The sequence below is a fragment of the Ornithorhynchus anatinus genome, chromosome X3 (genome assembly GCF_004115215.2).
Source record: "Ornithorhynchus anatinus isolate Pmale09 chromosome X3, mOrnAna1.pri.v4, whole genome shotgun sequence".
NCBI classification, from domain to species: Eukaryota; Metazoa; Chordata; class Mammalia; order Monotremata; family Ornithorhynchidae; genus Ornithorhynchus; species Ornithorhynchus anatinus.
The window spans coordinates 3,160,232-3,171,954 of record NC_041751.1 but is presented as its reverse complement, the minus strand read 5'-3'; the positions used below and the strand labels follow the sequence as shown (position 1 = coordinate 3,171,954).

Genomic DNA, 11,723 nt, shown 5'->3' with positions numbered 1-11,723 from the left:
GCTCTCTCCCTCCTGCGCCCCCCTCTACCTGCACCCTCTCCCCCGCCAAACCCCCCCGCTACCTGCACCCTCCTCCCCCCCCCCCATTCACCTCCACCTCGGAGCCTCGGGGAACGGACGGAGGGAGGGAGGACCAGAGGGGGACAGCATCAAAAGCCACCCAGACGCAGCGCTCGGCACGGCCTCTAGCGCGACCGAGAGCTTCGCCAACGCCATGCGAAACGAGAGCGAACCGCATCTTCCCTCTCCATCGCCTATTCATTCATTCCATCGTATTTACGGAGCGCCTACCGTGCGCAGAGCACCGGACCGAGCGCTTGGAAGATACAGTTCGGTAACAGAGACGACCCCTGCCCAACCACGCGCCAGGGCCCGGGGATTTGATCCCCCTGACTAGGGTTTAGCGCATAGTAAGCGCTTAACAGATAACTCTTTTACCAAAAAGAAGGCTGCAGATGCGTGCAGGATGACCTTTTGGGAAAGGGATGGATGCAGCGGAGTGAAATATGGACCGCGGAGGAGAGAGGGATGATGATAACTGTGGTATTTGTTGAGCGCTTACCGGGGGCCAGGCACCGTACTAAGCGCTGGGGGGTGGATGCAAGCGGATGGGGTTGGACACGGTCCCTGCCCCACGTGGGGCTCCCAGTCTTCATCCTCCTTTTACAGGGGAGGGGACTGAGGCATAGAGAAGTGAAATAATAATAATAATGGTATCTGTGAAGCGCTGACTATGTGCTGAGCGCCGGGGTAGATCCAAGGTCGGCAGGTTGTCCCACGTGGGGCTCACAGTCTTAATTCCTCGTTTGGCGGAGGAGGTATCAGAGGTAGGGAGAAGTGACACGACAATGTCGGTAGCCGTTAAACGCTCGCTACGTGCCGAGCCCTGTTCCAAGCGCTGGGGGAGATACGGGGGAATCCGGTTGTCCCCCGTGAGGCTCACAGCCTTCATCCCCATTTTACAGAGGCGGGAACTGAGGCCCAGAGAAGTGAAGGGACTCGCCCCCGGTCACACATAAATGACTCACCCAAGGTCACACGGACGCGTGGCAGAGCGGAATTAGAATCCAGGTCTTTCTGTCTCCCAGTCCAGCCGCTAGGCCACGATGCTACTCTCCTAAGCGCTTAGCACAGGGCTCTGCACGCAGGGTAGCGATCGACAGGGATGAAGACTGTGAGCCCCCCGTGGGACAACCCGATCACCTGGTATCTACCCCAGCGCTTAGAACAGTGCTTGGCACAAAGTGCCTGCTTGACAGATACCGACATTATTATTATTATTATTATTACATTCTCTTCCCCCAGTGAGCTGAGTCACTGCGGCCTTGGGGCTCCTTCCCATCAGAGGTCGTGGGTTCGAATCCCCCCTCTGCCACCTGACCGCTGTGTGACGTGACTTTGGGCAAGTCGCTTCGCTTCTCTGGGCCTCGGTTCCCTCGTCCGTAAAACGGGGATTAAAAGTGTGAGCCCCACATGGGACAACCTGATGACCCTGTATCTCCCCCAGCGCTTAGAACAGGGCTTAGCACATAGTAAGTGCTTTAATACCATAATCATCATCATCATCATCAGGATAGGGATGGGAGCGAAGCCAACCCGTCTGTCGTAAAACCCTTAAGGGCACTATCACGGCTGATTTTTTTTTTTAAAAAAAACTTGAATGAAAATTAGGTTTGTATGTCAAAAACTTATTTTTTCACAAGAACAAAAAGCGCCAGGCTCTGCAAAGATCAAATGTGACGACACAAGGGAGGGTCTTCGTATGTGCATCACAATACTGTAGTCTCCCAAGCGCTTAGTTCGCACGAAGACGAGGTCCAAATACCACCGACCGGTCAGAATTATGGGTCTCACCTCCCCTTTCTCCATCAGACGCAAGAGTGGCATAGTCTTCCGAGATTAGGCCTCCGTATGTGCTCCATCTACTATTATTATTGTTGTTGTTGTCTGCCCAAGGAATGTTTCTTAAGCATTATCACTCCTTTCTGGAACTGGCAAGTTATCCAAATAACCAAACAAACGCTCAACATCCGAGCAGATGTGTATCCCGCTCCAGATTCGATGAGGTGAGAGACGTCTATTCACGCGAAAAGCACAGAGACCCTCATCAAGGGATTAAACAACCCCCGACCCACGTACCTATTTATTTCCCAAGAATTTCCATCCGTCATGGGGGGGGGGGGGGGGGTATTTCTGGAGTGCTTCCTCGGTCCCGGAGAAGCAGCGTGGTTCAGGCGGAAGAGGACGGGCTCGGGAGTGAGAAGTGACGGGTTCTGATCCCGGATCCACCACTCGTCAGGTGTGTGTGATTTAGGGGCAAATCGCTTCACTTCTCTGTGTCTCAGGTCCCTCACGTGCAAAATGGGGATGAAGACTGTGAGCCCCACGTGGGACCACCTGATCCCCTTGCCTGCCCCGCCCCCCCTCAGCGTTTAGAACGCTGCTTGGCACATAGTAAGCGCTTAACAAATACCATTATTATTATTATTATTATTACTAAGCACTTGGGACAGTTGGTGGACGTGTTCCCTGAGTTTACCGTCCGGGAGGGATTTATGCCATATTTACTCCCACGATTGCCCAAACGTTTGGGCATATTTTTAGTGGCATTGAAACAGGGGCGAGATCAGCCATAAAAGAATTCATCCAGCGATAAGGCGGAGAGGAAAACAAGCAGGCACTTGATGGTCTTTCGGTTTGAGTGCCTAGGGAAGGGATTCAAGGAATTAACGCCCCATCCCCACTTTGTTCTCACCCTTTTGCCCTCCCTTCCCTGTCTCGTGGAGGTCTTAATGAATTAATCACCCCCGCCTGCTTAATTTCGATTTGTTTAGTATCCATGCCCGTTTACTTCTTTTGACGTTCTGCTGTCCGTCTCCCCCGCTTCTAGATTGTGAGCCCCTTGTTGGGCAGGAATTGTCTCTATCTGTTGCCGAATCGTACTTTCCAAGCGCTTAGTACAGTGCTCCGCAGACGGTAAGCGCTCGGTAAATACGAGTGAATGAATGAATGAATGATCTCCGACTCTCTTTATTGTTGTATCGTCCTTTCCAAGCGCTTAGTACGGGGCTCGGCACGCAGTAAGCGCTCAGTCAATACGATTGAAAGAAATAATAATGATGATCATGGTATTTGTTGAGCGCTTACTATGTGCCAAGCACTGCACTAAGAGCTGGGGAAGATACAAGGTAGTGGGGTTGTCCCACGTGGGGCTCACAGTCTAATCCCCATTTTCCAGATGAGGAAACTGAGGCACAGAGAAGCCAAGTCCGATTACAGTCCGATTAGACCGTAAACCCGTCAGTGGGCAGGGATTGTCTCTATCTGTTGCCGAATTGTACGTTCCAAGCGCTTAGTACAGTGCTCTGCACATAGTAAGCGCTCAGTAAATACTATTGAATGAATGAAGTGACGGCAGCGGGATTAGAACCCACGACCTCTGGCTCCCAGACCCGAAATACTCTGTGGCTCCTGTTTTCTTCCCCGCCCCGTGGCAGTCTTAATGAGTGAACAATCCCCACCTGCTTAGGCATTTCTTCACCCTTCTGCTCCTCCTCCTCCCCCTCTCCCCCCTGTGCAAGTGTCTATCACCCATATATCCTTCAATTATTTATTAGGTCCAGAAATTCCTTACATTAATGTCACGCTGTAAACTCGTTGTGGGGAGGAGAAGTGTCTAGGGAAGCAGCATGGTGTAGTGGAAAGAGCCGGGGCCTGGGAGTCAGAAGGACCTGGGTTCTAATCCCAACTCCACCACTTGTCTGCTGTGTGACCTGGGGCAAGCCACGTAACTTCTCTGGGCCTCGTTTACCTCATCTGAAAAATGGGGACTGAGACGGCGAGTCCCATGTGGGACAAGGGGCTGCGTCCGATCCGAATTGCGCGTCTCCACCCCAGCGTTCAGTACGGTGTCCGGCACATAGGAAGCGCTTAACAACTAATTATAACGATAATGTTGGTGTTTGTTAAGCGCTTCCTATGCGCACAGCACTGTTCCAAGAGCTGGGGGGAGATACGGGGTCATCGGGTTGTCCCACATGAGGCTCACAGTTAATCCCCATTCTACAGATGAGGTAACTGAGGCACCTAGAAGTCGTGACTTGCCCACAGTCACACAGCTGACCATATTATTATTCCTATCATCACCTATTCCCTCGCACTGGATTCTCCCAAGCGCTTAGTACGGTGTTGGGTTAGCAGCGTGGCTCAGTGGAAAGAGCACGGGCTTGGGAGTCTGAGGCCGTGGGTTGCCCGGTGGCCGATTTGCTTTCATCTGCCAGGGATCTATGCCCTCAAGACAGTTGTCCGCTATTTCGGCAGGTCATCGTGCTCCCGTTGAAAGGTGGTGGAATTTGCCCAGCCTCGTTTCTGGCAGTCAAATAAACCTTCCATCATCCAAGGCTGGGCCTCGGGCCTTTCAAGCCAAAAAGACGCTCACTGCCGCAGACACCTGGAGTTCAGGTCAGGCCCGAAGCTCCCTGATACCACCTCCGTGAAACTCAAGAGCCGAACATAGTGGGCTTCAGAGATGGGAGGACTAGGTCTCCTCGTGAGATTCCAGTTTTCATTAGGTGGATGACTTGGATATCATTTTGAATATACTGAACTTGGGCTCGTCCCAAACTTTTATTGAACTACGCTATTGGATGAGGAGAAAGCTGGGGATTCGGTGCCAAGGAATGACCTCTTTGGTCAAGTAAAAATTGGCTGTTGCTCTCTTTGTTCTTCCCACCTCCCGGCCGCACTGTCGTTTATTTATCTGTATTAATGTCTTTGCTCCCCCAACTCCCTCCTCCCACACTATAAGTTCACTGTGGGCAGGGAATGTTTCTGTTTTATCATTGCATTGTACTTTCCCAAACGCTTAGTACAGTGCTCTGTACACGTAAGCACTCAATATATACAAATGAATGAATAAATGAATGTTCTGCACACAATAAGCACTCAATAAATGCTACTGATTGCTTAACCGTTTACAATCACCTAGTTTAAAAAAATCCTTCTTTCTTCCTCAAAACTTGGGAGAGGAGTGGAAACGCCACGGGCTTATTGTGTGAGTTATTACGTGAATTACGTGAGTACATGCAAGACAGTCGGCTTTGGGCAAGTCACGCAACTTCTCTGGGCCTCAGTTCCCTCATCTGTAAAATGGGGATTAAGACTGTGAGCCCCGAGTGGGACAACCTGATAACCTTCTATCTATCCCAGCGCTCAGAGCAGTGTTTGGCACACAGTAAGCGCTTAACAAATACCATCATTATTATTTCCCAGACCCTTGGCAAAGTGGGGAGAAAGGAAGTGGGGAAAAAAAATTATTTCTGATAGAATTTAAAATGACCCAGACTTTTAGATCTCACAATCCCAAGGGCCCGGTGATTGTATTAATGACCGTGAGACTTGCACAATTCACCACACAGATCGAACTACACAAAGGCAGAATTTTGGAGGGAGTTATAAACAGACAAGTGGGCTGTTGAGGAAAATCTTCAAATTAAATATATATATATATATATATGTTGGGCCTTAAATGTAGACCCGGGATTATTTCAAAATGGTGTGTGGGGTAGAAATTATATTAAGTACCCTCCCAAGCCGTAGTATGATAATGTTGGTATTTGTTAAGCGCTTACTATGTGCCGAGCACTGTTCTAAGCGCTGGGGGAGATACAGGGTCGTCAGGTTGTCCCCCGTGAGGCTCACAGTCCTCATCCCCATTTTCCAGATGAGGGAACTGAGGCCCAGAGAAGCGAAGCGACTCGCCCACAGTCACACAGCTGACAAGCGGCGGAGTGGGGATTCGAACCCATGACCTCTGACTCCCAAGCCCGGGCCCTTTCCACTGAGCCACGCTGCTTCTCTAGCGTAGTGCTCTGCACACCGTAAGTGCTCGATCGACTGACCGATTGAAAGTGTCTGTCGTACTGTCGTGTTGTTCTCTCCCAAGAGCTTAGTGCATGCCCTGAACTCAGTAAGAGCTCAATAAGTGCGAATGATTGATTCACTGATGGATCAGTTCAGTAAGGCCTGCAATGTCCTCCCTCCTCAGGTGGGACGATCGCTCTCCCCGCCTTTAAAGCCTTATTGAAGGCCCATCTCCTCCAACAGGCCTTCCCCGACTAAACCTCACTTTTTCTCATCCCCGGCTCCCTTCTGCGTCACCCTGACTTCCTCCCTTTGCTCTTCTCCCCGCTCCCAGCCCCACAGCACTTAACGTCAATATCTGTAATTTTATTTATTTTTATCGAGGTCCATCTCCCCCCCCCCCGCCGCTTCCCAGACTGTGAGCTCTGTAGGCAGGGAATGTCACTGTTTACTGTTGTATTGTAGTTTCCCAAGCGCTCAGTACAGTGCTCTCCACGCAGTAAGCGCTTAATAAATACCACCGAAAGAAAAAGTGAATGAATAGGGCAAACCCACCTAAAAATAAATCTGCAGCTATTCAGAGGGAAAGTTTCCCTTGGGCCTCTAGATGGAGCTGGGAAAACACAGAAGTCGGATTCTGCAGCTGCCAAGAGAAGCTCAGGCCGGCACTAGCACTGATTCGACCCTAATAATAATAAAAATAATGATAATGATGGTATTTGTTTAGCGCTCGCTATGTGCAAAGCGCTGTCGTTTTAGGCACCACGCTTCTGCCCCCTCTTCCTGAATTCCTGAGAAGCAGCATGGCTTAGTGGAAAGAGCCCGGGCTTGGGAGTCAGAGGTCGTGGGTTCCAATCCCCGCTCTGTCACCTGTCGGCTGTGTGACTGTGGGCAAGTCACAACTGCTCTGTGCCTCAGTTACCTCATCTGTAAAATGGGGATGAAGACTTTGAGCGCCACGTGGGACAACCTGATGACCTCGTATCTACCCCAGGGCTTAGAACGGTGCTCGGCACATCGTGAGTGCTTAACAAATACCATCATGCTGAAAATAAATCAATCAGTCAGTCAATCAATCAATGGCATTTCTTGAGCGCTGACTCCGTGCAGAGCCCTGTACTGAGCGCTTGGGGGAGTGCGGTACAACAGAGTCGGCAGGCACGTTCCCTGCCCCTCTAGACTGGAAGCTCGATGTGGGCAGGAAATGTGTCCATTTATTGTCGGATTGGGCTCTCCCAAGGGCTTAGTACAGTGCTCTGCATTCAGTAGGAGCTCAATAAACACGATTGAATACATGAAGGGATGGATGAACAGTGCTTGGCACATAGTGGGCGCCTAACGGTACCATAAGTATTATTATGAAAATCAAAAATATTTTTCTTGCAAGGCACCAGAGGGCATACAAGAGTCACGCTCGGCGCTGCCATGCAGATATTCTGATTTTAGGACAGGGAGAGCCTCACGTTGGGTGAAGTTGCAAAGATTGATGGTGTTTAGAGGGGGCTCATAAAGCCCCCCTACCGTGTACCTTTCCCTGGGCAAGTCACGTCACTTCTCTGTGCCTCGGTGACCTCATCTGGAAAGTGGGGGTTGAGGCTGTGAGCCCCATGTGGGACAGGGACTGTGTCCGACCTGATTTGCTTTTATCCACCCCAGCGCTTAGGGCACTGCCTGGCACACAGTAAGCAGCGTGGCTTAGTGGAAAGAGCACGGGTTTGGGAGTCGGAGGACATGGCTTCTAATCCTAGATCCGCCACTTGTCTGCTGTGTGACCTCGGGCAAGTCGCTTAACTTCTCTGTGCCTCAGTTACCTCATCTGGAAAATGGGGGTTAAGACTCTGAGCCCCAGGTGGGAGAATCTGATTACCCTGTATCTACCCCAGCACCTGGAACAGTGCTTGGCACATAGTAAGTGCTTAACAAATACCATGATGATTAATTACTATTAATCATTACATCAGGAGTGCCCCAATTGTCGTTATTATGCCTTTGAATCCTCACCTGCTAATCCGTTAGCAACTCCCCCTGCACCCTGCAATCCAAAGGGCAGGGGGAGGATAGTGATGACAGTGAGATATGAAAGATTAATCCCACAAATACGTTAAATCGATTGATACTAAGGGGGAATTCTGTTTGGACTAATAAGTAGACAAGTGGGCTGTCGAGAATATCTTCAACGTTAAAAATATATATATTTGGGGCCTTTTTAAAGGGTATGCTGAGTAGGTCAAAAAACCCTAAAAATTCGCCTTCTTGGTCCTTGAGTCCTTTCTCTCCCGACTAATGATTGCGGTATCTGTAAAGCGCTTATTATGCGCCGGGCACGGTACTAAGCTCTGGGATAGCTAAAAATCCCGAGTGGACACAGCCTCCGTCCCATATGGGGCTCAAAGTCTTAATCCCCACGTTACAGGTGAGGTAACAGAGGCCCAGAGAAGCTAACTGACTCGCTCAAGATCACACAGCTGGCTGGTGGCGGAGCCGGGATTAGAACCCAGGTCCTTCTGCTCCTCAGGCCCCATCCACTAGGCCAAACGACCCAACTCCTCCGCCCCCGGCAAGGAGCGGTCGAGGCCGATCCTGGATCTGCCCCAGCCTCCCCAGAGGCAGAGGAAACAAGCCTGGGTTACCATCTCCCCGAGAGGAGTACTCGGACTAACAGCCGTTTACGGAGGCCTCTGAGAGCCGCGGGAGCGCCAAGATGGATTATTATTATAGCCCGTCTGCGAAATGTCCGGGGTTTGCCAGAGTCGATTGGATTCCGTTCTAGAGGTAATTGCCGTTTGGCTCGTATTTCTTTTCTCCTTTTTGCCCCTGCTGAAAAGCTAAGAAAATGTAGATTTACCTTTCTCTCTTCCGGGGTTCTATTGCCCAACCCCATGCTTTCCCCTCTGTCCCCAGCCCTCTCTTTCTGCATGTTTTCGGAGTTTTTAATTATGACTCTCTTCCATCATTTCTAATTTTCAGGGAGATCGATGTGATCGCTCTGACGTTCGTCTTCCCTGGTGGCTTCTGCGGGATGGGATTTTCCTCCAGGAGGTACTTCTTGGGGTATTTGTTAAATACCAGATTTAACAGTCGTAATAAAATAATGTCAATAATAAAAATAATCATAGTATTTCTTAACTGCTTACTATGCGGCAGGCACTATGATAATAATGATAATTGCGGTATTTAAGTACTTACCATGTGCCAGGCACTGTAATAATAATAATTATGCTATCTGTTAAGCGCTTACTATGTGCCAAGCACTGTTCGAACCGCGGAGCACTGCGCTGTATGCCAAGCACTCTGTTAAGCACTGGGGTAGATAAGAGATAATCGGGATGGACACGGTCCTCCTTCCACATGTCAGCTTAAGTAAGGGTGGAGAGAACAGGTAATGAATCCTCATTTTACAGATGGAGAAACGGAGAAGTCGAGTGACCGGCCCAAGGTCACACAGCGGGCAAGCGACGGAGCTGGGATTAGAACTCGGGTCCTCTGATTCCCACGCCCCCTTCTTTCCTCAGCGACCTCATCTGTAAAATGGGGATTGAGACCGTGAGCCCCACATGGGACGCGGACTGTGTTCAACCTGATTAACTTGTATCAACCAGGGAGCTTAGCACATAGTATGCTATACTATGGTGTGTGGTATATGTTCCATACTATATGCCTGGCACCTAGTAAGCGCTTAACAAACACCACCGGGCATTCATTCATTCAGTCGTATTTATTGAGCGCTTACGGTTATGTAGAGCACTGTACTACATGCTTGGGAGGCTACAATACAGCAATAAAGAGAGACAATCCCTGCTCACAACAAGCTTACAGTCTAGAGGTGGGGAGACCGACGTCAGTACACACAAACGGACATCAGGGGATGTGTCTGCTTATCGTGGGATTGTATTCTCCCAAACGCTTAGTACAGTGCACTGCACACAGTAAGCGCTCAATAAGTACGATCGAATGAATGAATGAGATATCGTCCTTATTTATTTGTTTAGAATTTATCTGTTATAACTGGAACAGATTGGGTTTAAGGGGACAGACCACCAGACGGTATTCCTAAGGAGCTAGCGGGAAGTCGAAAATGAATTCATCCCCGGGAATTCGAGTTTCCTGGAGATTGTTGCCGAATGGAAATAGATCGTACATTTTTTTGTGTGTGAGAGGAATAAGTAACGTATTCAGTGGGGCTAGAAGAAAGAATGCAAAGTGGGGTCAGAGAAGCCGTGCAAGGAGAACTAAGAGAAAGGGAGGGGTTTTAAGTGACCTGAATTTCTCAAGATCGGAAACCCACCGCGGCGAGCTGAGGCCGGGGTCGGGGGAAGCCGGGAGAGAGGGTCTTGCAGGGGGTGGAACCGATATAGGAGAGACCGAATCAAGATGGTGGTTGAGGTGGGTTAACGACTGAGGAGAAATAATAATGATAAAAAAATAATAATATTGGTATGTGTTAAGCGCTCACTATGTGCCAAGCACTGTTCTAAGCGCTGGGGTAGATACAGGGTCATCAGGTTGTCCCCCGTGAGGCTCACAGTCTTCATCCCCATTTGACAGATGAGGGAACCGAGGCACAGAGAAGTGAAGTGACTTGCCCAAAGTCACATAGCTGACAAGAGGCAGAGCCGGGATTAGAATCCATGACCTCTGACGCCCAAACCAGTGCTCTTTCCATTGAGCCGCGCTGCAGTATGGTCTAGTGGAAAGAGAACGGGCCTGGGGGTCAGAGGACCTGGGTTCTAAATTCCCATCCCATCAAATGCCTGCTGTGTGACCTCGGGCAAGTCATTTAGAAGCATTTAGTCACTGAGAAGCAGTGTGGCTCAGTGGAAGGAGCACGGACTAGGTCAGAGGCAAATCTGCTGCCTGCGTGACCTGCACTACCAGTATTTGGGGAGAACCTACCGGGGCGGCCCCCCGAATCGAACGTGCTTGCTTTTTTTTTTATATGGTGTTTGTTTCCAAGCGCTCTGCACGCAGCGCTCTGCACGCGGTAAGTAATCAATACGATTGAATGAATGAATAAGCGCTTACTATGTGCCAGGCACTCTTCTAAGCGCGGGGGCAGATACAGAGTAATCGGGTTGGACGCAGTCCGCGTCCCACGTGGGGCTCACGATTTTGAACCCCGTTTTTCAGTTGAGGGAACTGAGGCCCAGAGAAGTGACTTGTCCGAGGTCACACAGCAGACCAGTGGCGGAGCCGGGATTAGAACGCGGGTCCCGCTGGCTCCCAGGCCCTCGCTCTAACCACTAGGCCACGCTGCTTCTCTGCCTCTCCTGCCGGAAACAGTCCATCAACAGGGTAATTTCGTTCAAGGTCCTGTTAGCCCCCCTGGAAGGACACTATCCCTGACTTTGGGAACTGATTTCTGCCTGTGTGGGAAGGGGAGAAGAAAATGTTTGCCTTTGGTAAATGAGTAACCTGTGATTTGGGGGAAGGGGAAACACTATTCCAGTGCCTTGGGCTGGTACTTTCCGCACGTTATACCAGAGAAACCGAAAGGGTGGACAACTGGTTTTAGGAGGATGGTGCCCGTTATTAATGGCTACCAGGAAACGGCAGGACTTCAGAAGCGTGTTTTCCAAAGTACGTGTAGGGAAGCAGTGTGGCCTAGAGTGTGGGCCCAGGAGTCAGGAGGACCCGAGTTCTAATCCCCGCTCCGCCACCTGTCTGCCGTGTGACCTTGGGCCAGTCACTTCACTTCTCTGGGCCTCGGTCACCTCATCTGTAAAATGGGGACTAGGAATGTGAGCCCCGTGTGGCACAGGGATCGTGGCCAACCGGATCATCTGGTACCCGATTATCTGGTACCTATGCCGGCGTGGAACATGGTGCGTGCTCAACAGGTACCATAGCAATAATAATAATTA

The 11,723-nt window shown here is 50.3% G+C and overlaps 1 protein-coding gene and 1 long non-coding RNA gene across 5 annotated transcripts in view; one reads left to right on the top strand and one right to left on the bottom strand.

The window, feature by feature from the left end:
• FHOD3 (formin homology 2 domain containing 3) overlaps nucleotides 1–1,941 on the bottom strand; it is a 297,727-nt gene extending 295,786 nt beyond the window's left edge. For all 4 annotated transcript variants that reach the window (XM_029054069.1, XM_029054068.1, XM_029054071.1 and 1 more), the window contains exon 1: nucleotides 1,855–1,941. In XM_029054069.1, the coding sequence (XP_028909902.1) occupies nucleotides 1,855–1,887 (33 nt within the window). In that variant the 5' untranslated portion in view covers nucleotides 1,888–1,941. The remainder of the gene's footprint in view (nucleotides 1–1,854) is intronic.
• A 36-nt stretch (nucleotides 1,942–1,977) lies between these two features.
• On the top strand, nucleotides 1,978–8,953 carry LOC114807661. The gene is made up of 3 exons (XR_003755723.1): nucleotides 1,978–2,066; nucleotides 8,378–8,634; nucleotides 8,830–8,953. It is a non-coding gene; the product is annotated as an uncharacterized LOC114807661 (long non-coding RNA).
• The last annotated feature ends 2,770 nt before the right edge of the window (nucleotides 8,954–11,723 follow it).